The sequence below is a fragment of the Tyto alba genome, unplaced genomic scaffold (assembly GCF_018691265.1).
Source record: "Tyto alba isolate M040663 unplaced genomic scaffold, T.alba_DEE_v4.0 Super-Scaffold_46, whole genome shotgun sequence".
NCBI lineage: Eukaryota > Metazoa > Chordata > Aves > Strigiformes > Tytonidae > Tyto > Tyto alba.
The window spans coordinates 16,396,931-16,419,854 of record NW_024881322.1 but is presented as its reverse complement, the minus strand read 5'-3'; the positions used below and the strand labels follow the sequence as shown (position 1 = coordinate 16,419,854).

Here is a 22,924-nt window from a genome sequence, read left to right as displayed (position 1 = left end):
GCAGAACTGAGCTGCCTGCATTACGTAAAAAATTAACTCTCGAAATAATAAAATGAAGCTCATGAAAACAAAAGACATTATTTTAGGAGTGAAGTGTTTGTGAAGGTTGTCGGCAAACTACAGTCATTGCCTTTCCTTCCTTCATCTGTTAAAAGGATTCTCGTGATAATAGTGGAACACATCCTCCTCCTCATCACTCGTTACCAGAACCTCACACTGGGGGCCTGGACACTCTCCCACCGCCACCACCCCTGTAAAAGCCCCCGGTGCGCGATTGAACCTTCTGGATGGCGCTCTGCACCTTGCATCAGACCCGCTCCCTTCAAAGCACAGAAGAGTCCGCACTGGGCAAACTGCAAGGCTGGAAAGGCGGTATGGGCACGAACGTCCTCTCTGGCCTCCAGTACAAAGAGGCAGGAGGTGTTGAAGAACCTCCTGTCTCAGCATGGATTTTCATCAAAGCAGATGAGGTGAAATCCTGAGAGTCAATGGGACTTTCCTCATCAATCTCACCAACTATATCTGAGGAGTAAATAATTGATGTTTTCAAAGATCGCTTATAAATTCCACAACTCTTTCAGACTCATTGAACCTCCTAAATATAAAAAACAGCCACTGCCAAAGGCCATGGTAGCCTGGTTGAATGCTATGTGCAGTTAAGTGCTTAATTAGTACACAAGAGTTCAAGATGGTAAGAGGTACTGTATTTCATTGAGAGGGCTGAAGGGAAATAAGGAAACAGTAAAGTTGTCCAAACTAGAATTTAGCCAGAAACCATCTGTGATCTGTAATGTTTGTTATAACATCAGACTGAGAAGCAGAAAGGAACTTTTGGTTTTTAGTATTTGCTCACTTGCTGAATAGGAGCGTGACCTTCCTGCGGTCACATAATGCCTGTTTTCCCATTTCTGAAAATGGGATGTTACTCTCTGCACTCACATTATACTAGAATTTAGCCCTTGGACTATTCAGCAAATGCACATATGCTTTTAACTACGGTATACTCATCTTGGGCATGGTAGTTAGACTGTGTATACAGGGCAGAGGGAGGATTTGGTGTATATGAAGAGTACTATCCATCTGAATAATTGTACCAAGAAGAAATCAGGCTGGGCTTGTTAGTGGGAATACCGTGAGCAGCGGGAAGAATGAAGCATCTAAAATCTTGCTCTGTTGGATTCAGAGATCTTATGCTGTGCTGCAGAAAGTTATTTCCTCCTTTTGTGACTCCAGGTGCCAAATCTTCTGAAGATAATGAGAGAACCACTCTTCTCATCTGAAAAATACCTTACAAAACCAGAAGTTGCGCTTTTCTCTGAAAGCATCCCACATGTTAGGAAGGAGGCAACAGTGGGTATAATGTTCTTGCAGTACATGGTGAAGTAACTGGAGGATTTATTCAAGGTGTGAAGGAGAGGTCTGAATAAGTAAATGTTGGAGAATGAACTGTATCCAGGTCTGTGGACTGCAGAGTCAGACTTCCACATGTTCCTCCTGTTTAACTGTTTTATGAAAATAATTCAATTAGTTTATTTAACTTTCAGAGCAGGGAGGGAAGGGTCTGCTTCCCTGAGAATAATGTCATGTCTGGGGAGGAGAGCGCTGTCTTGACTGAAGCAGGATTTGGATGTGAATTCCCTCCGACAGAGAAGGAACCTGAATGTGGGTCATCAGCCTCCTGAGGGAGCGCTCCATCTATTAATCCGTGCTGATAAAAGGTATAGCTCCTTCACAGTTTTTAAAAGAGGAGATGGCTGACACTGTGAAGCCGGATCTATTAAGTATGCTCTGAGAACAGCTACTTCAAACGTGCCCTTCAGACGAGATCAGTAAAGAAATGTCTAGTTGGTGGATAGCAATGGTGTTTTGAGATCAAAGGAAGCATCAGGTTCCATCAGCCTTTTAAACTTCAGGTGCATTTTGGTGCAGATAGAAATCGGACTTCTATGTGCATAGGAAATGCTAATGCCAATAACTGAAGTGTCAGTGGAGGGTTTGGTGGCAGCAGAGCAGGGTTTTGAGTGCTGAGCAGTCAGACACTTATTCGTTCACATGGATCTTACTCTTTGGTCCATACTCTAATATGAAAATCATTAGATATCTATTAAATTTTGTTAATCCTATAGAAAATACCCAAAGATACCAGTTGACCACAGACAGGTGAAATAAGATGGCATTATGCTGTTTGCATAGCTGAATGTTTGCCAGGGGTATTGTACTTTATACTGATGTGCCCAAAGAGACTACTGACATCTGCCATCTCTGCCCTGAGGTTCCTTGAAAGCACGTTACTCGTGCAGCAGGCAGATCGAGTTGACAATAACGGATGAAGTTCTCAAGTCAGCCGCAGGGTTTGTATGCTGATTTGTATCCCTAGAAATAGAGACATCCCAGATAAGAAGTACTGTTAGAATGGTGTATTCGGACAATGTGGTGCTGTGATCTGAAAATGCAAGGAGGACATTATATCAGACCTGGCGAGTAAGCAGCTAGAAAGTGAGCTACTGTCTTCGGTTTTCTTTTGGGCTTGGAACTTACCTGAATAATAACAGTAGTTTGGGGGGCACTGAAGAGGTCAGTCGGTGGTTCCTAAAGTTTCTCTAAAGTTGTAAGGAACTGAAGGAATGAATGCCTCAAACATTCATCAACACAGAAAACTTTGACAAGACCTGTGGCCTTTGTGATCAGTCTAAGGAACATCACCCAAGGAGGCCCAGAGTGTGTCGAAGGATGCACGGCTTCACTCCCTTGGGGTTGTACTGCCCAACTCCTTAGATAAGCCCCAAAGGAGGGAAACATGGGCTGAGTGAAACCATGGGTTCAGGTTAAAGGACTGATAAGAGAGATAAATAACCAGCACCAGAATGACCTAAGCAAAAACTGAGGGAAAAGTAAGGGTGGGGGAGCGAGCATGACCACCAGCTTGATTGTCAAGGGGATTGGTGTCACCTCACTCCCCCTCAATGCATGTGCAGAACCCATGCTCCACCCTTTCCTCCTGGAATACCTGCCTCTCTTTCTCTACTGCGCTAATCAGCTGATAAGGATGAATTTAAAAGACAACAGAAAACTTTACTTTTCGTGCACCCACCACCCAAGATTTCCAGACCTGAGACAACGCTGGAATGAGGGGTGGTGACCAGACTCTTCTCCTTTCCTTTTCTTTCTTTTCTTTCTTATAGATTTATCGGTAAGAGAGCCCATTGCTTACTATTCTTTTCCAAGTTTAAGATTTTTCTACTGCAAGTAAAACATTTTAACCAGTTGTTTGGTGTCATTTCACCTTAATTTAACCTGAGGGGATCCCAGAATCTTTACCACTCCCTGGGCTCCCAGTCCAGGTCGTAACAAAAGTGAAGATAGTTTAACATCTTTCTGAAGAAAAAAAGGCTAAAACTAGAAGCTAATGTTTTATAGTAATTTCTGTTTATTTTTCAGCCTCAAGATAAAATGGAAATTTCATAGATTCTCTCTGCATCTGCTTTCATTTTCGCTTTGATGTAGATTTAAGCTCCAATCCCACTGCTCTGTGCCTAGAAATTTTAAACAGGAAAGTCAAATTTACCATAACACTATCAATATTTTTATAGCAAGCCTGTTTGCCTAATTTTTGTCTTTTAGGAGCTTCCATTTGATATAGAACTTAGAAGGTGTAAAATGGGTATTGTCTCAGAAGATGACTTGTCAGTGAATAAAAAAGCAAAACATTTAGTGTATTGGGCTTTTTTTTTGTTGTTGTTGAAGGTAGTTGCAGTGCAATTCATACACTTTTAAAGTTTATCTGAAATATGGAAGGTCGTGTCAGATTCTGCAGCCTTGGGGACTGGACTTCCCATTCTGCAGAAAACTGTCCCTCCTTCTGCTATTTTATTCCCTATTCATTTCTTCAGCCTCAGATGGCTATTTCTTCCATGCCAGGGGATGTAATATATCTGACTAATCTCCTAGACCCCTACTTGTCTGTGCTTATGTCATAAATCTCTTTCTCTTTTGGATTGCTGCGCAATTTGAGTCCAACTGGCAGTCTTGGAAAACTGCAAGAGTATAACTGATTATGTGATAACATCTCAGCAAAAAAAAAAAAACCCTGCTGCTTCCAGCTAATTCGGAGCTTTGTGGTGCTCGGGTTGAAATGAAACTCCTGTTTGCAGAAAGCACAGAATGCTGGGTGGATGGTCCAGCAACATCTCTGGAGATAAGCAGCAAGGGCAGGAGGTAAGCCAAAGCAAAGGCTTTGCAGTAGCAAATGGTGCGTGTGTCAGTGTGTCTCTTCAAGAGCCTGTTAGAGGCTATGTACCTCGCTACCTCCCCAAAGTGATTGGTTACTCTGATGGGTTTATTTTGAAATGGGATTTGGTAATGGAGCACAAGCATTGTTTCCATGTATATAATAGTAAAAAGTGCAATTGTTATGATTTATATTTATATAGACGGTTCTCATGATTCAGTTCAGTCAATTGTTGCCCTGGAGAGTTGAATTCTGCCATGAAGTTTCTTTCTGGTGCTGGGCAAGTTATATAAAACTGAGGATTCACTACTGGGAACTGTGTGATCTTATTCTGCTTGACCAGACTGAGGTGTCTTACACATAAAGAGCAGAAGTCCCAAGCTCTCAGAAATGCAGCTAGAGACTATAGGAGTTTGTATGAAAACTCCTGTGCGTGTCCCATCACATACTGAGATGAAAACCACAGCCCTCGCAGTCTCTAGAGGAGCACCAGAATTAATTGACAAGTTTTCATTGCAAGGTGTAGCACCCTTCTAGGAGCAGCAGTGGTCAATAATGCAGGTGGGTTATCCCGTGTGTATGGCCGTGTGACTTACTGTGAAAAATTAGTTGGTTTGAATTCATCCACGTAAATTCTTGTAGAGGACTCTCCAGAGAGTACCACATTGCAGCTTTTCAATAAGACTGTTTGCACAAATCCCCTTTTCTTCCTACTCCTCTTCCTGGAATTTGCCTGGAGAATTAAGAGCTGTAAAATATTTAAAAATCAATAGAATTTACATGAAAAAATTAACACTAAAATGCATTGACAGGGATAATGTTGCCTTTGCACAAAAAGCAGCTGGGTATGCATATTTGATTTATTCATTCAATAAGTTTGAGAATATGTTTGTAAGGTCTGTGATCCTTTTGCATAATTTGTGCTGGTTTATTATTGGAGTTGTCACTCTTACTGGGAAAATTAAATGGCTTGTTTGGAGGCTTGGGATTCAGTGTGGTAAAATGCAGCTACACAATGTTTTGTAAGTAGTTGCTATAATTAATACAATAGTCCAAGCTTAACTGTTTCTCTGAATTAAAGCTGACAACTACCTTGTTAGCGAGAGAACAGACATAAGGAGTGGATTTTACTGACTGACTTGAAAGAAGTTTTTCCGTTTTCAAAGTAGCAGTTCTACAGGAGTTGTGAAACTTTTAAAACATGAAGCATTTACATTACACTTCAGCCCATTAATTTGGGCTGCATAATTTTGAAATGATCTTTTTAAGATTCCCCAGTATCACAGCAGAGCACTGGGTTTCGTGGCTAAGGGAAGGACTGCTGGGGGAAAACAGTTCAAGAAAGAGAACAGCAGAATGAGGAGTGTTTTTGTATAAGGTGCATAATTTGTTCAGTAGAAAGTAAGGTTTTATTCTGAAAGGTAACCTTAAAAAGTAGTATTTTAGGATTTGATGTTGCAGGTAAGCTCAGGTTTTGGGTTAACACTTCCCCCCACCCTCCCTACACAACAGATACAAGTGTCAGGTTGCCTCTTAAGTAAAACAATCTAAAGTTACAGCCAAATTTAGATGAGTATAAGATTACAAAAATCTGTTGCTCATTTAAATTAAGCTGATCTTGTGGCATTAGTCATCATAGTTTGGTAAACTTACATTACATTTGCATTTTTGGTATATTTACATTAGCATTTTATTTTAGGTCAAGAATAGGCTTTTGAAGCAAGTCTCCTGATCCAGCCTATTTATTGTGCTTTGCTTTACATTGCAGAGTGGTTTTGGAATATGTAAGCTAATTTCCTTTTGGATGAAACTAAATGAAAACATAAACATCCTTTTGGATGATTACGCGCTCCAGGAGTGCACATAATGCCCTCTTACTGCTAATGGGTACTTAGTCTAGAGGACCAGACTAGGCCTAACCTGGAGTACCCTCCCTCTCTCTCTTTCTTCCCAAAACTTGTATAGTGTCAACATCATACCAGCAGCACCAACAGTTTTGCTCTATAGACCTGATTTTGTTGTGCCATGCTGCTTGTTAAGGTTGACATAGTCTTATAGTCAGTGAGTTGGAAAAGACATTCATTGATAAAACCAGAATCTTGTCTTGTGAGGCAGAAGTCAACTTTCAAGAATAATTGCTACATCAGCAAGTAAAGTGCCTGTTAGGAACTGCATATGCATGAAAGGTAGGAAACTACAGGTGGTGTTTCAATTTTTTAAAAACAAAACCAAAACCAAACAAAGAACCACAATGAAGAAACCCTTTCAGGAAATGGGGGAAGCTCCTTCTTCTGATGGACTCATTCTCCTTAGTTTTTGTCAAATGAAACATTTACTTCATTTCTGATGGGGAGGCTGTTCCCGGTGAGCGTGTTTGGGAAGTGGATGGTAGCTTTTAAAACAAACCCTGAATGAAGTGGTCCATTCCAATAAACTGGCAAGTAGTTCTTCCCAGAACATTGGTTTTGCATTTAACACCTGGGGACAGGTGCTTACTTGGCAGAGAGTGATGTAGATTTGGTGCTGATTCCCCAACCCCCTCTATTTTAGTTTTAAAATCCCATGTTCTCTGTGTTTAGGTAACATCTGTGTATGTGCTGAGCATCTATTTGGTTTTTCATAAAGACAAGGTTAAAAAAAAAAAGGCAATATATTGCCATTTGTTGAGTGGAAACTGATTCAGTGTCCTGGATTTTTTTTTTCCAGTGATAGTTGGAACAAACAGCCCATTAGGACTGCACTAAAAATGCTGATGAATGTCAAAGAAAAAGCTAATTGTGGTGCTACAACTAATACAGCAAAATGAAGAAAGCTTTACCAAGAAGCTTTATGAGGGTGTAGTGAGCAGTTAGTATAGTTTTCCTTTCTGTGTATTCAATGCTGCAATTGAAACCAAATTCTGCCATTAGAGGCAGCAAAAGATACCATTTTAGGGTTCTTTTGTTTTCACTGATGTAAAACCAGAATACTTCAGGTGTAATCAGTGGCAATTTTCTACATGAGCCTTCATTTAAGCAAGAATGTGGGCTACTTTAATAAAGTAGTATTCTATAAATAGCTGTGATCCTAATTTAAGTAATATCAGCATTAAAACCTTTTTTCGTAAGTGTTTGCTAAAATTGTCCACTCCAATTCATTACAATTAATTATTTTTTTCCTTGATGTCATAATTCATACCTTTATAAGCTCACTTGTTAATTATCCCGTGTTAGTGATATCTGCTTCACTAATAGCAGAAGTTCGCATTCTAGCTTTTCTTTGATTTAGTAATGCTTAGCACAACACAGGAGTCAAGCTGCCTCAGCCTGTTGCTTTGCTGTCTTTTATCGGTGTCACTGTTCTGGAATTGTGAAAAAATGCCTTGTCCCTTCCCACATACTCTGACATTTAAGTAGGCTGTGACTGTTGATTTAAAAAACGAATCTGAGGGGCAGGAATTTCCTGAATGATGATACTGGAAACCAAATCCTGCAACATGAGCAGGAGGAAATTTTCGGTGGGATCATTCAGAGTTTGCCTCTTTCAGAAGCTCATTGTATATTCGGACTCCCAGCTACGTGATCAGGAATATGTGTAACCCAAATATCTGCGGTAACTTTTCAAGGGATCTTGGTTAGTATGTTGGTTATCTGGATGTATTTCTACCAGTATAGAAATTTTCTGAAAATTTACAACCAGCTTTCAGTTTTCTTGGTTTCTTGCTAGATTAAATTAATGAAATACTTTACTGGTCATAAAATCCATGCCCCTGTACTACCTGTCTCTCTCCTCCTTCTTCCTCTGTACTAAACCTGCCTCTGTGTGGAAGATGCTTAACAGAACACTGGAAAGGAAAGGAATGGCTCCTCTCCAGGCAAGCAGTAAAACACAGATACCAAACAACAAAGCAAAACATGAATTGTTTAGCAGAACCCCCTTTATGTGGTTGAAGCTCAGACTTTGGTCATGCTAATGTAAATATACTGAAAATGTAAATGTAATGTAAATTTACCAAACTAAGATGACTAATGCCACAAGATCAGCTTAATTTAGATGAGCAACGGATTTTTGTAATCTTGCACTCATCAAATAGACTTTGTTAGCACCCTGAGGCATGCCGGAATCTTAGCACAGCGTATCCCCCCATTGTGCGTTACCACTTACACCATTTCCCAAAGACTGGGAGTAGCAGTGATCTTTCCCAAAGGCCCTCTTGTTTGAAGCAATGAAAGCTTTTTCCCCCCATGGAAAATTCAATAGCCACAAACCTCACAGCATGTGGAATAACTTCTAGTGATATTATTCTAACACTGAAAGGAAACAAAGAAGGGGCATATATTATTTCATTGGCTACCAGAGAAAAGGTTGTCTTTAAAAATATATATGTCTTTTGCATATGCTTTGTGACAGACATACAGCCTGAAGACTGTCATGTGACAAGGGGAAATCAATAAAAAATACATAATGATATTATAAATATTTATAGAATAGATAGATGAGTATACTATGACAGGGAGAAGCCAAGAAGGCTTTTAGAATAGCAAATGTGTGCTCTAAAATATATTGGAATTCTTCTGAGTGAGTTAAAATGGGGTAAAAAGGCATTGCATAGGCTGCCAGAGATCTTCACAACACCTTTGATTAAAGTCCTTTCTAAGCAACTATGAGAAAAGCTTCATCAAAGAAATGCAGCTAAATAAAAGTTGGAAAGCGGAGAAGGGAAAAAAGTTTTCAGAAAGGATGAGGTTATTCACTGATGGGCCCAGTGGGACTTGTAGGGACTGTTGATTGCAACCTAGGAAAGTAAGGAAATGGTTCTTTGTGTTTCTGGCAGGATTAAAATGATGCAGCTTTATCCAAAGACTAGGAATTTTCCAAGTCAGCTAAAATATTTTTTTTTTAACTGTATTTTTGCATATAACTGGCTGATGATGTATTTGTGCATCTGTTAATACATACATCTGTAAGTTATGCTTGTGAGACTGCAAGGTTTATAAGCAGCAAATGGGAAAACAAGCTGGTAGGATTGGAGATGAACAAATTTGTTTCCCTAAATTAAAGTAAAAATCTCATATAGTCATCCTTCTGTCCTCCTGTCCTGTAAAAATTAGGCTTTACTGCGTGACTAATTCCTCTACAAGGGGACTTATATTGTGGGACTTGGCTTCATTCATTCTCTGTGTTGATGTAAACATCAAGAATAAGCTGGAGGTTTTGTGTGGAGGATTTTTTTTCTGCTTGTGCTGCAGATGGCTGAATTTGCTCAGTCTGCAAAAGATGCAAGAAAAGTACATAATGAAACAGGAAATTATACTAAAAATGGAAGAAACTATGCAAGAGACAAACTTGTTGTTCTGCCTCTAACAAAAGGCCAACAAAAGCTTCTTCAGTGGAGATATCCACATCTGGGGACAGGTTATTTTTGCTGCTGATTTCTTGCTTACAGAATTCTCTTTCCTCTTAGACCAAACAGAGCACAATTTCGTTAATGGTTGGGTCAGGGTGCTAATTATTTTTGTGAAAAATTGATGGACAGACAGTCTGGGAGATAGATGCTTTCTAATTGGTTAAGGGCTTTTAAAGATAAATGGCCTTGAAGTAGATTTGTTTTCAAATGAATACCCAGTAGAGTGCTCAGAGCAGTGGCACCGTGAGCTCTCATCAGTTTTTCTCAGAGTGATGGATGTTGCATATTCTGTCTATTGACATGGTCTTTGCCATCAAAAGTCCCAATTTCTTAATAGTTTGTAGGGCAGTGGTTGTAAATTATTGCAGCCCAATTTTATTACTGTTTCACATCTACCGAGAACTGAGCCCTTTGTGCAGCTTTATATTAACTCAGCAAGCACCATTAAAATATTGACATTTAGGCTCATTTTGATAGCGTTAATCACAGCATTTTATCATGCATTAATTGCAGTGGGTTGAAATGACTGGAACGTTCACTTTTCTAAAAACAGGAGAAACAGTAATTTCCATTTCTCCACTTTTGCAACCCATAACTGTGCTTAAAAAAAAACAACACAAAAACAAAACAAAAAAACCCCAACCAAATGACTGAAAACACATAAACCCCCCTCCTAATTGTGCATGCTGGGGCATCTACCTCTCTGCTTCTTTGCAACAACTGAACAAGTAAGAGCCAGCAGCTCTTACAGGCCCCACTGGAAGCTCTTGGAAGTGTCATCTCAGAAAATCAGCCTCTGAAGTCTCGGTGTGGACACATACAGCCAAGCCTTGGCTTCTTCAAAAACATATCTTAATATATAACAAGAGTCCTTCTGATGTGCAAAAAAAGCTAAAAATCTACTGTGTTTTCATATGCTGATATGGCTTAAGGGTTTAAAACTGATGCAGAAATTACTCTTGTGATTCACCAGCAGGAATAGGCTCACAGCACCCCTGTCTATTTGTATTATCATATCAGTAAAAGAACCTCTGATGTTTGCTGTCTCTCTTCAGTGGAGAGCGACACTAGATGATTATGTTTAATATAAGGAGTTGGCAGCCTTTCTCACTTAACCATCATTAGGAGATCTGCTGCTGAGGTCCCATTTTGTGAGGCAGCTAGAAATTGGCACTTAGTTTGAATGTATTGTTTTCTACCTTTCTCTTAAGGTTCAAGGACAAGGCAAAACTGCTCAGACTATGCAAAGGAAAAAGTTTGTCTCACTTTCCTTTGTTCGCTCGGTCCTCTTATGCCTTCATTCTTTTCTAAGAATTTATTCCCTAAGTAAATTTATTCCCCTGTATATACATGAATTAAAGAGAAGTGTGGACCATGTCATCAAAGACACAAGTGGAAGACATGAGGGAAGGTATTTGAAGGCACCACACAGAAGATAGCTGTGATAAACATGTAGGCTTTTTACTGGAGTAAAAATTATCTAGGTCTTCAGAAGTGTTCCTCTTCATAAAATACTGTTATTTCCATTTTAGAGAACTGAGGCATAGAATGGGTCAGGGGAGAAACCCTAAATCACTTGGAAGGCGAAATGCAGAACAGTGGTGTCTCAGTCTCCTAACCCTCACTTCACGGTCCTAGCCGTGCCTTTCATTCATTAATTTAAAGATTGTCCCCTCCCTGCTCTCACCCCAAGATATTCCTGCACCTTCAGGACTTTCACCACCTGTATTATCCCTGATAGCATCACATGGCTTAAGCTGCAGCTTCACCTGTAGCCATCTGCCTCCTGCTATACCGGATCTGCTCAAAAGCTCAAAAGACTTTCTAGTGATAGAGGTTTTATTTTTTCAATTACAGTGGCTTCACATGACCAAATAATACTTCATTAGCCTGATTGCCTAAGGATATCAAGCTCCAGGGGAAACTTGTATTCCTATATGATTGGCAAGCTAATTAGGAAGTGAAATAATGCAAATCCCACCACAGGCAACCTTCATAAGATTTATGTATTTACTCTTTGAAACCGAAGTATGTCATATCATAAATCCTTTTATTTTAAGGCTTTTATAGTTTTAGGTTTATTATCAACCTTCACAATGGACATATTGCCAGGGCAGGAGGCTTTAGAAGCCCAATCAAGTTGGATCAGTTCAGGTTGTTGGTAAATCCACTGAGATTTTTAGTTTGCAGTATCACCTAGATAACACAGGCTCGAGTTTGCTTTTGCTTTTACTGGCTTTGATTTTAAGCTCATTGGGCATGGCCTTTCATTCTCTATTTGTAAAGTATCTACCAGAGTGGATCTACCAAAATTAGAGCTTCAATGTGATATGAAAACGTAGGCACAGAAGGCACTGATGGCAGCAAGAGTTCTGCATCCACGAGGAGAGTGGAATGCTGGACCTAGATTAGAGACAGCTTCCTACGGAGTCAGCTACAGCCTCACCGGTGAACAGAGGCCAGGGTGAAGCTCCTGTCAGTAAATGGTACATCCAGGAGGCAGCAGCAAGCAGGAGATTAAACAAGAGTACTTGTAAGGATGTAGGGTCCTGTTGAGGATGGCCTTCAGTGAGTAAAAGTCACTTCTAAATTAAACGTTTAGCAAAGCTCTACCAAGAAAATGGTGGCTAATGAAGTTCTAGCAGCTTCTCTGTCTGAAAATGATGAACCCTAAGAAGCAAGGAAACTGGTGGAGTTTCTCTGAGGTGGTTGGGCTAAAATTAATATGGCAAAAGCAAAATTAGAAAAGGGTGAAAAAAAAAAATCAATATTCTTGCTAATAAGAATCAACCTTTATTTTACAGGAAACCTGAAGTTTTGCCTTGTGATTCTGAACCAGCCTTTCAACATAGGCCATTTTCATTGTCTGTGGAGCAAAGGTAATAATAACTTGCTTACATTTTCATTTGTGTATTTACTTCTCTGCTACCCAGCTCATGTACTTCATGTCTGTTGAATTGCAATGTGGCAATTTTCTCTTAACTAGATCAACCTTATGGTGAGGGTGTGAATCGGCAGAATATGTCCCTTGTTGCTGAATGCAGCAAATGAGCTGATTATGCAAATTTTGCATCTCTGCATTGCTTACGTCAGTAGGAACTTTATGGACTGATCTGTGTAAGACTGTAGCTTTTCAGAAGCATCTTAGGAATGATCATTGTTTTGCTGACAAAGTGTGGTAGATCAATGGTGCGTTTAAGAGTCTGGAAGCGAGCATTCCTTTAAAGGTCATCAGTGAAATGTATTAATTTTAATCAAAATAAAATTAACCGTGTAGATATTATGTTGTGAAAGCCATGGGAATTTGCGTGCCTGTTGGAGATATGCAAATCAGATTTCAATACCCCTTTGTTTAATATGCACAGTGCTAATCATCATCTCTGATACGATAGCTGCACATTTACTGACATTTTGTGGAGATATGTAAATCTTTACAAGCTTGGAGCTATTAATTCCCCTGGTTCAGAAATGTAGTCCTTCAGAAGCTTTCTGAGAAATCGCAGGAACTGTTTCTAACTTGTTACTAGGCTGGGAACCTTGCCGAGAGATTCCTGTCAACTGACTGGGGCAGATAGAGCTATTTGACTTCACCGTAGGCATAAGGGCTGGCAGGGGGTGACTGTACAGTTAAAAGCAATAGGAGTAAGGGATGAAGCAGGCAGGATGTATTCATAGCACTTAATTCCAGTAAACCTAAATGAGGTGCCTACGTAGGCAGAGGAGTGAGCAAAGAAGGGAGAGACTTGCACAGGATGATTCAAAGCACCCGAACAAGTACTGTACCCCAAATGGGCTCTTTCACTTGCCGTATCAGCAAGAGGTGGCGGCAAGAAGTGCTCGGCGGGAGGGCTGTCAAGTGTATTTTCTAGATGTGACTCTACATATTCTTTTATTTGAAAAGATACACTGAATGACATACTCTGTATTAAATAATGAAGGGAAGAAGGGTAAGTATTTTGATCTTATTTATTTGTCCCACCTTTCCTGTGTTTTGAGAGCTGAGGTTAAAAAAGAGACAGCAAACCAGATGTGCACAGTTACTGAATGGCAGTATTTAGCATCTTGTAGTACCTTGCATGTGTTGCTTTTATGCTGCGTTCTGTTAATCAGACTTTTCTGGTCTGTCCTTTGGAATTTTAAGTCTTCTTGCAATCAAACCTGTGCGGGGTGACCCTCGGGGCATGGAGTTCTTCTTACTGTAACACTAACAGGCCCTTAACTGTAATGCTTCAGTGAAGGGTTGTGATAAGAAGCTGAATAAAATCCAGCAGACCACAGACTGTCTTGCTTGAGACTACCTCAGTGGTTCCTGTCCTCTGAGCATAACCGTGTTGAAAGCAATCCCTGGTGCTGTGAATAGTTTTTCAAAGAGTCTGTGACTCTTAGGAGCTGAAGTCTGTGTTTTAAGTTAAAATGGCTTTTGCGGGCAGGTAACTTCCAGAAATAGGTGGATATTTTCTACCTAAGTAAAATGACAGAAGAGGGTGGTGACATCATGAACCTGAAATATTTTTCTTCAAAACATCTCAGCTTCAGTAAACTTCAGTGAACCCAGGACAAGGTTTTGGCAATGCTAGTGGACTACTGTAGGTGTCGTCAATCAAAAAAGCCTCCTGGATCCTGCTCCTGAAGGAGTCTCAGCAAAGAGACTGTTGCAGGACTAGGAGAACCTGGGGGTTTTAGTATGTGAACTGGAAGAAGTTCTGAAATAATGAAACATGGTTAGAAACAGTGCTTGTACCATCTGTATATGCATGAGATCTTGTAAAGGAGTGATGAGAAGAAAACAGTGGGGCTGTTGATCCACAGAATATTGCCAGCTACACAAATTGGGGGGGGGGGGAAAGGGTGAGAAAAGCGTAGAAGAAAAAACCCAAAACTTCTCTAAGTTACAGCAGTCTTGGGTGTTATACTGAGTACAGAATGTTGAGACATAAGTGTTATTTTCAAGTAAGTTGTGTCCTATCAAAATAACTTGTTTCATTAGCCCCGTCACTTTAGCGTCAAGTAAAAATGAAGGTGTAATGTACTATGTCCCGAGTTTAAAGAAAAAAAAAAATCACATTGATACGTGTGGCTATTCTAGGCTAAAATCATCCCAGGTGTAACTCCTCTTGGCCTCAAGAAAAAGTTGTTGCAGCTAATTAGCCTTTGTCTTATTACAGACTTGTATGAAATCTATTTTTACTGACATACTTTGGAAGGAATTATTTCAGTCTGTACAAGTTTGCCTAAACTTCCTTCCCTGTGCTTTGTGAAGGACACTGAAATCTGAATTCTTCGCTTACCACTGTTACAATACAAGCTGGATAAGTGACAATAGTGGGATAGTATAAGCCAAAGACTACCATGATTTTAGTCTATAATATTCATTACTGTAGTAAACCGATCTAAAACATGTTCCCTGTGCATTAGGTACAGTCGTACAGTATTAGTGCTGTCTTAAAGGCAGGATGAATGAAATGCTGGAGAAGGGATAATTTGCAAAATCAGGATGAAGACTAATAAGGCAGAAAACACTGGTAGTTCACTGAGGGGTTGGATATAGTGGGGAGGGGAGAAACCAAATGGCAAGAGAATAGGGCAGTAAAGGGGAATAGGTAAGGGGAAAAGGTCTCACAGCGGGTGAAGCTGATACAAGGAGACTGAATGTGCAGAGGTGGGGTGGGTGCAGAGGGTTGAGAATAGACTGTGAGTAAGCACAAGGCTGGTAACATCAGTCAGATCCAGCAAAAGTGCTTTGACCATAGCTGTTAATGCAACCATTTTTACCAGTGTAAGTTGTACAGCTTCTGTTGCAGTCCTTATCCTAATTGTGGAAAATATGTGGAAGAGACAGGGCCCTGCTTTTCTCAGAGCTGCACATTTTTGTGTCCGGAAGGTTCCTCTAAGGAACATTGGATCCAGCGCGGCCTTACCTTAATAACCCTGTCACACATCCTAAATCCTTGCTTGCATTTCAGCAATGTTTCTAGCTCCTGGTTTGAATCCTGCTTAACAAAATATTGGTAGTGAAAAAAATCCAGTTTACATTGGTTTCTAGGGCTACTTTGCGAGTGGTTTCAAATCTAAATATATCTTTAACAGAAATAACTGTGAATTGAAAGACTGAAGCTGTCTCTATGTTAAGTTTGAAAAGTACGGAGGCCCAGGTTTAAGTGGCTGAAAACAGAAGGAGCTTTATGGAGAGTAAATGAAAGTTCCTGAGTTTTTGATTCTGCTCTTCAAAATCTCTTTAATCAGAAATTCAGTGACTTATTTATGCCAAGAATTTCATCAATGCCTAGTGATCACAAGTGCTTCTGATTTTTTGATGTCTCCCTAGTGAAGTATCAGAACAGGGGCAGAATTATTGCAGTGCTAAGAAATGACATCTGTAAAATTGTCTCAAGTTTAGGATCTGACAGTTGTTTCTTGTTTCTGAAAACATTGCTCCTACAAGCTTTACTACTCAAATGATCCATAATGGTCTTCATGTCCTCGCTTGATGGTAGCATGCTAAATGGCTGTGCATTGTAGAGTACTTTCCATTCTTAAACGTTGACAATGAGAGCTGTAAAGAGCAAGAAGCTATGTTCTGAAAAATGAGATTATAATTTAAAGAATCAGAGTAAAATTGCAACATTCAACAGCAATCTGGTGAAGTTCCCATCAGTGCTGTATTTCTGGGAATGGGAGGTTCATTATTAGATAGCATATTTGGATTTGCTTTTGGAGAAAGATGTTACGATAGTGTTTTTCCTTAGGTTATATTTAACCTCTGGCTAGGTGTTCTTATATCCGTGGGATTACTGATAAACACAGTTGCAGAATTAAAATATTGGTTAATGCACTTCTGCTTGGCTGAAGAGGAAGACTATTACATTTGTGCTTTATGGTAAGAAAACATGTCCACAGATATTTTTCAGTTGTTACAGTGGTTGTAATACATTAGCCATTGTGCCTTCCTCAAAAGGATTGTGATCTTTTTTTCCACAAATAAAGACTTTCCGCAAAAGCTTTTAATAAAATGGAATGTGGTAAACTAAATATTAGGTGTTCATACTTACAAAATGACCTTGGTTGATGTACTAGAATAAACTATCAACATACTTTTGGAACGGGCTGACTGAATCCTGGCTTGTGAGATGTGTATTTAATGTTGGACAAGCAGATGGGAAGGAGACATCTATGAGACCGGGCTGCAAAAAAGTCTGTCCTTCAGGAGTACTTCCCTAAATTGTCTCTTCCATGGACTGTTTTTTTCAGTGAAGGAATTTTGGCGTCCTGCTATGTCTCCTTACTATGCTGCCCTACCAGCCACTTTTCTATATGTACAGTATATAGGCATTTTATGACACTTTGTAGGTCATGAACATGGAGGAACTCCAGAAGGAGGAATGTTGCTCACCCTAGAGATTTCAGCTCTATATTTTTGGTGGGGTCTATATACTGAGAAAGCAGGAAACATACTTCTACAGCAGCAGTGTAATAACTCAAATCCAAACTGTGTTAGATTGTCTTCATGTAAACTGTTTTCTTACACTACATCTATTGTGATTGGTTATCCATACATTGAATTTTTTTCAAGTATTCCATCTCTATCAGTACCTATTTTATGACAAGCAAAGTGGCTATTGGATTTTAAATAGTATCTTGGATGTGAGGCAACTTCCCTGTCAAGGTCAGCCTACCGTTTGGTGAAAATGCTGCTAAGGAATGGATTGTTAGCACCTGAAGGTGACTGTGAATTACAAAATATCTCCTCTTCCTGAGTAATCAAGTAAGGAAAGGTGCTAATTTGTATCATGAATTTCAGAGTCATCTATCTTCTAAGGCCTCATGCTCCCATGCATTTTATGTTCCATATGCTTTTGTCTGCAATGTAATTGATATTTTGAATGTCTTCTGTTGAGGTCCAAGAGCTGTGTACAAAGGTGTCCTGCGTTTGAGTGAGTGGTGGCGTTTTTGGTATCAGGGGAGGGGGCTATAGGGGTGGCCCCTGTGAGAAGCTTCTCGAAGCTCCCCCAGCTCCATGTCAGCTTCACTTCTGTTTGGAAAACTGAGCCAATCAGCTGCGCCTCTGCAATAACGTATTTAAGAAGGGACGTGGTGATGAGCAGTGGGACTTGTGAGGAGGAGTTGCTGCAGCTGCATGAACACCAAGGTCAGTGGAGGAGCGGAGGAAGAAAGGAGGGGGGAGGTGTGCCGGAGCAGAGACCCCCCTGTATCCTGTGGTGAGACGGCAGGGCGGCCCCCCCTGCCACCCATGGAGATCTACGGTGGAGCAGACATTGATTTATGGCCTGTGGCTTCCACCTGTATGATCAAGGTGCTGTGCCCAAAGAAGGCCGGGGTCTTGTGGGAAAAGGTAGCCCTGTTGCTGTAATTCAGTGCTGGGAGGATTGCAGCATGCGGGGGAGTCCCACGCCGGAGCAGTTCGGGAAGGGCTGCAGCCGTGGGAGGGAATCCAGTTGGAGAAAGTTGGTGCCCCATGATGGAGCAATGTAAGGAAATACTGCGGCCCATGGGAGGAACTCAAGTTGGAGAAAGTTTGTGGAGGACTGTCTCCTGTGAGAGGGGAACCACGCTGGAGCAGGGGGAACAAGTTCCAGAAGCTCCCCCCACTGCAGATGGCAGAAGCAGCAGCACTGACTGCACCCCCCCATTCCCTGCCCCTGCGCCGCTGGGGGAGGAGGCAGAGATATCGGGAGCAGAGCTGAGCCCGGGAAGAAGGGAGGGGTGGGGGGAAGGTGTGCTCAAGATGTGGCAATGCTTCTTACTGTCCTGCTCTGTCTTTTAAGTGTTGTTGTTAGTGTCTGTAATAAAGCTATGTTCTTTTTTTCTTCCCCTAACGAGTCTGCCTTTTGCCCGTGACCCTAATGGGTGACTCATCCCTCCCTGTCCTATCTCAAATCCCAAGCCTGGCTTATTTTCTCCTTCTCATTGCTGGAGGGTAGAGGGGGAGTGAGCGTCTGTGTAGTGCTCAGTTGCCTTCTGAGCTTGAACCACGACAAAAGTTAAATGAGATTTAAATACAAGTGGTGATGCAAAGGTTGGGTGAATATACTGAAGGGATGGTAACAGATTAGTTGGAGCAGTTTGTATGTCTCAGATCAGAGAAAATGATATTGTAGTTTAATAATAGGAGGGAAATAACCTGGCTTTCCCTGGTGCCACTTTTTCTTCTCTATGGTTGATACCTTTTCCTCCATTGTCTTAGCAGTTGAACTCAGCTGTGCTTCTGGAATTACTGGTATGTACAGCCATTCACTTGCCCTCTTACCTGTCAGCTGTGAAGTTGCCTTGTTGGCATATGGTGTATTTTTTTCTCACCTTTTATTTTCATTTGTAGCTGAACTTGCCTGTAGTATATCTCAAATTTGTACTAGACCCAGAATTGGCAGCTGGCATAAAACTTGAGTGAATTTAGAGCAGCTACTATTAATAAATAGGAAAATGTTCATAAAAATGGTGATTGGGATGTCGCATGGACTTGTATGCTTTATTGCACTTTCCAGCAGGCATCCAGACTAGCAGTAACTCTTACTGCTGGCCTCAGCCAAACTACTCTGTTCTCCCCTGAGTAATATTAGACTCTTGATAAGTCAACAATGAAGTTCATTTTTCCCCATTTGAATCAAAACAGGGATATAATTTCTAGTTTGTATTTAGTAACTTAATTTTGCTGTTCCATGCAACTCAATTTAGATTTAAACATTTTCTTACAGAGGAGTGCTTGTTGTTGGACTGCATGCAGTGAGTTAATGTCCTTCAACTACAGGAGTCTGAGAGAAGTTATTTCAAGTGTTCTTGATTGTAGGGAATCTGTGATACACTTTAGGAACAAGAAAATCTGGCCCTGATTAGGGCTGGCTAACACTATGCTTCAAGCTTGGAAACAAAGTAGTATCTGGCTCTTAGGACATGCAGTAATTTGCACAAGGAGGGATTTTTGGGAAGAGAGTTTTTCTAGACAGCATTTTGCCCATGACTCAGTGTATAAGTTTGACCTCTACCAGATTTTCAGTGGTGAACAGATTTACATTTATCTTCATAAAACTAAGCATAGAACTCCAGAGATACGGTAAAATTCTCCCATATGTGACATGTACATTGTTAGTGCCTTTCTGGTTCAGAATCAGGGCTCTTGAGATGTAGCCTCTGTGTGTGGACATTTTAAAAAGTAGGTCTCATTGATTTTTTTGCATTTTTAGATAGTTATTGGCAAAGCTGAGAACAGAGCTGATCTTCCAGGCCTTTTGCATGGTTTCCTCACTGTAATAGTAGCTGTGATAGAATGAGGTCTGTAGGTAAAATTTGAGACATACTAGGCTGTGTTTTTGTTTGTTGTTTTTTTTTTTTTTTAATTTTAATTCTCTGCAAATCCAGCAACAGGAAATTCTGAGATCTAAAAGGAATTTTTGTTTGTTTAATGGATTTGAGATTTTGTTTGAAAAGTGAAAAAAAATGAGTAATTAAGATCTCCCTGTGTGGTGCTTTGAAAAGCTAAGGCCTGCTGAGCTAAGTTCAGAGTAACAGAACAATAGAGAATTACTTTGAAGTACTAGTGAAAAGCATAACAGATGATTACAGAACAAGAAAAAAATGGAAGGTTTTTTTCTATTGAGTGTTTTTTTCTATTGAGCTGAGATGCAAATCCCATTAGGGGAGTTCTATTGTCTCAAGATTTGCTATAGAGAAGCCTCTGATATCATTGTACTATATATCTGGTTACCATGATGTTTCCCAGAGGACAGTTGAAAGAAGGAGCTTTGGAAAATATTGTCAGGAGGATGCTTTAGAGCACCCCAAGCAGAAAGGGAAGCATAAGGTGATAGAAAAAAAGGTGATTAATAGCTCGTTTTGCTGGTGATTCAACAAGAGAAATGGTCCTGGGAATGAACCCAGGGAGCAGGGGTGAACACATGAGGTTAGCGTAAGTAAGACCCGTGACAGAAAAGAGCATGTTCTTTATCCCATAAAAGGAACACTTGGACTTTCACTGCCTCAAGCTACACAGTAAGAAGTGTTTAAAAGGATTGTTTCTCTGGGAGTCACTACAGGGCAAAAGTATTATTTTCATATCTAGAGCTTAGCATGAATCCACTACTAGGGTGAAGATGTAAGATCTTGTAAAAGGTGGACGTTATGTAGGGTTGATGACATCAGGGTCCTCTCACTGCCTGTGATGGCCTTTGGATCAAATCATTGGGTTATAGTCTTCCCTTTTCTCTTACTCTAGGGTTGCCTTAGGGAAGACAAACCTTTAAAAAACTAAGCGATACTGGCACAAACACCTCACCATTAATCTTGGACCAGTGGTTATTTAAAATGGTGATTGCTTTTTAAAAGTGAGTCTCCTTTTTATAATTTACCTACATCTAGTTATGTTTCCAGCCTTTGAATTTTAAGTTTTGATTACTTTATTACCATGGTTGTGATAATAAGTAACTCGGCCACTGAACAGTTTAACTATTCTGTAATAAGTTGAGACTATGCTAGTATTTATTGGTTACTTGGCTGATGGAATGCTCATCCATCACTTTATTCACTGCCTGACGGGACATTGGTAGTTTGAGAATATGAATGTTGGATTGCTGGTTTTCTTATTTAAATGGTTTACATAGTCTTGTCCTCATCCACATTATCAAGTATTAGAATTGAAATTTAAACTCCTGTTAAGTCAGAAAACAACTAACTTTTCTTCTCTACTCATTATCTCTGCTCTTTTGTACAGGTGACCTGTTTTGTTAGATTTTAGCATTACATAAATGTGTTACTAAAAATAGTAAGTGGATTTACATTTTGGAAACAGCATAGTGAGACTATTTTTTTTTTAATGTGTAATTGGTTAGATAGCTTGCCACACAACATACCACGTAAGTTCTAAAATGATTGATGGACTTCTGTCAAAGATGACTTTCTCTGTGATCCTTTCTGTTTTTGTTAACTACCTCCTATAGCATCACTACTTCTAAGCTGCTTTAATGTATTTTTGTGTTATGTTATTCAGAATGTTGAATGTTCTCTGTGTGAGACGCACGCAGATGTGGTTTTTTTGAGTTTGGGATCATGGGTGTTGTTTATTCCTAGGTGAAGACCAGAAATTTTCAAGAGTTAATGGAGGTCTCCTCACTTTGTGTACCTAGTTGGAGACACTAAGAGTTTGGGTAAGAAGAAAACAGTTCTTACTGAGACCAGATAAACAGTTAAGCCTGATGACCTCACTGGGATAATTCTTATGCTTTACATACTGAACGTGAGTGACCAGGTACTTTGCTGGATTTGATGTGAACTGCATCTTGTTGGGGTGAGCCAAAGGAGCTATGCATGGTATTGATTACACTGTCAGAGCATGACAGATTGTAAGAATGATTTGGGGGTTTTCCGAATTTATTTTAGTTTGCTTCCTCTGCCATAAACATGTTAGGATAGAGCATGGATGTTCAGCTGTTTAACATCCGTATTGAACAGGTCCATATTAGAACTTTGGAGTATTGATTGGGCTTTTTGTCTTGTTTATTTCTGACTGCACCTAAGATTTGCTTGCATAAATGGATGAAGCTCTGCTGAGTTTGATTCAGTTTCACATATTTACATCAACCAAAAACTTAGCATTAAGAATGGAAAGAGTATTGTGGCTATTAATACCTTTTTTTTTCTCGAATTAACAGTTCTTTACATAATGCACTGAGGAGACAATGGTGACATAAAGCAGCCTGACTTCAGTTTCACTGATAGTGAATCACATTGGAGCAGAAAGAAAAAATTGTAGATTTCTCATTCTGGAAAATTCCACTGACCTCAGAAATAGCAGGGACAAGCTATAATTTCTAGAAGTGTTTTATTATCATCTTACATTGTTGGAAGCTTTATGACTAGGAGCCTGATGTAGAGGCTCTTGATATCAATATTCCTTCAGCTACTTTGAATTAATTTGGTTCAGACCTTTATAAAATTCTTTATTTAGAGAGGGCCTGCTCCTGTTTTCACTGAAATAAAGTTTAACGTTGACTTGGATGTCCTGGATAAGGTGTTTCCACAAGAATGAATGTTGGTTCAATGTAAGCTGCATTACCACTGAAATAATTCAGTGCTGTAGAGTATGAACACTATTCTGTTGAAATTTCTTTTGAAAAATCCCAGCTCTTTCAAACTTCAGACACCTTGTTGCTTATTTTCAGAGCCCAAGGTCTGGCTCCTTGGGAGTTCTGTTTCTGGCACTAGGAGTTGTTCAGCAGGTAACTAAGTTTTTGCTTATACCTAAACATGCATTTGCCTTTCCATCTTTGTAAATGTTACCTGCATCAAGCACTTTGCATTAGCTT

At 40.0% G+C, this 22,924-nt stretch overlaps 1 protein-coding gene across 3 annotated transcripts in view; it reads left to right on the top strand.

The window, feature by feature from the left end:
- The window catches only part of TPK1 (thiamin pyrophosphokinase 1), a 327,111-nt gene that overhangs the window by 52,063 nt on the left and 252,124 nt on the right, over positions 1–22,924 (top strand). For all 3 annotated transcript variants that reach the window (XM_042806372.1, XM_042806374.1, XM_042806373.1), the window contains one exon: positions 12,419–12,493. In XM_042806372.1, the coding sequence (XP_042662306.1) occupies positions 12,419–12,493 (75 nt within the window). The remainder of the gene's footprint in view (positions 1–12,418; positions 12,494–22,924) is intronic.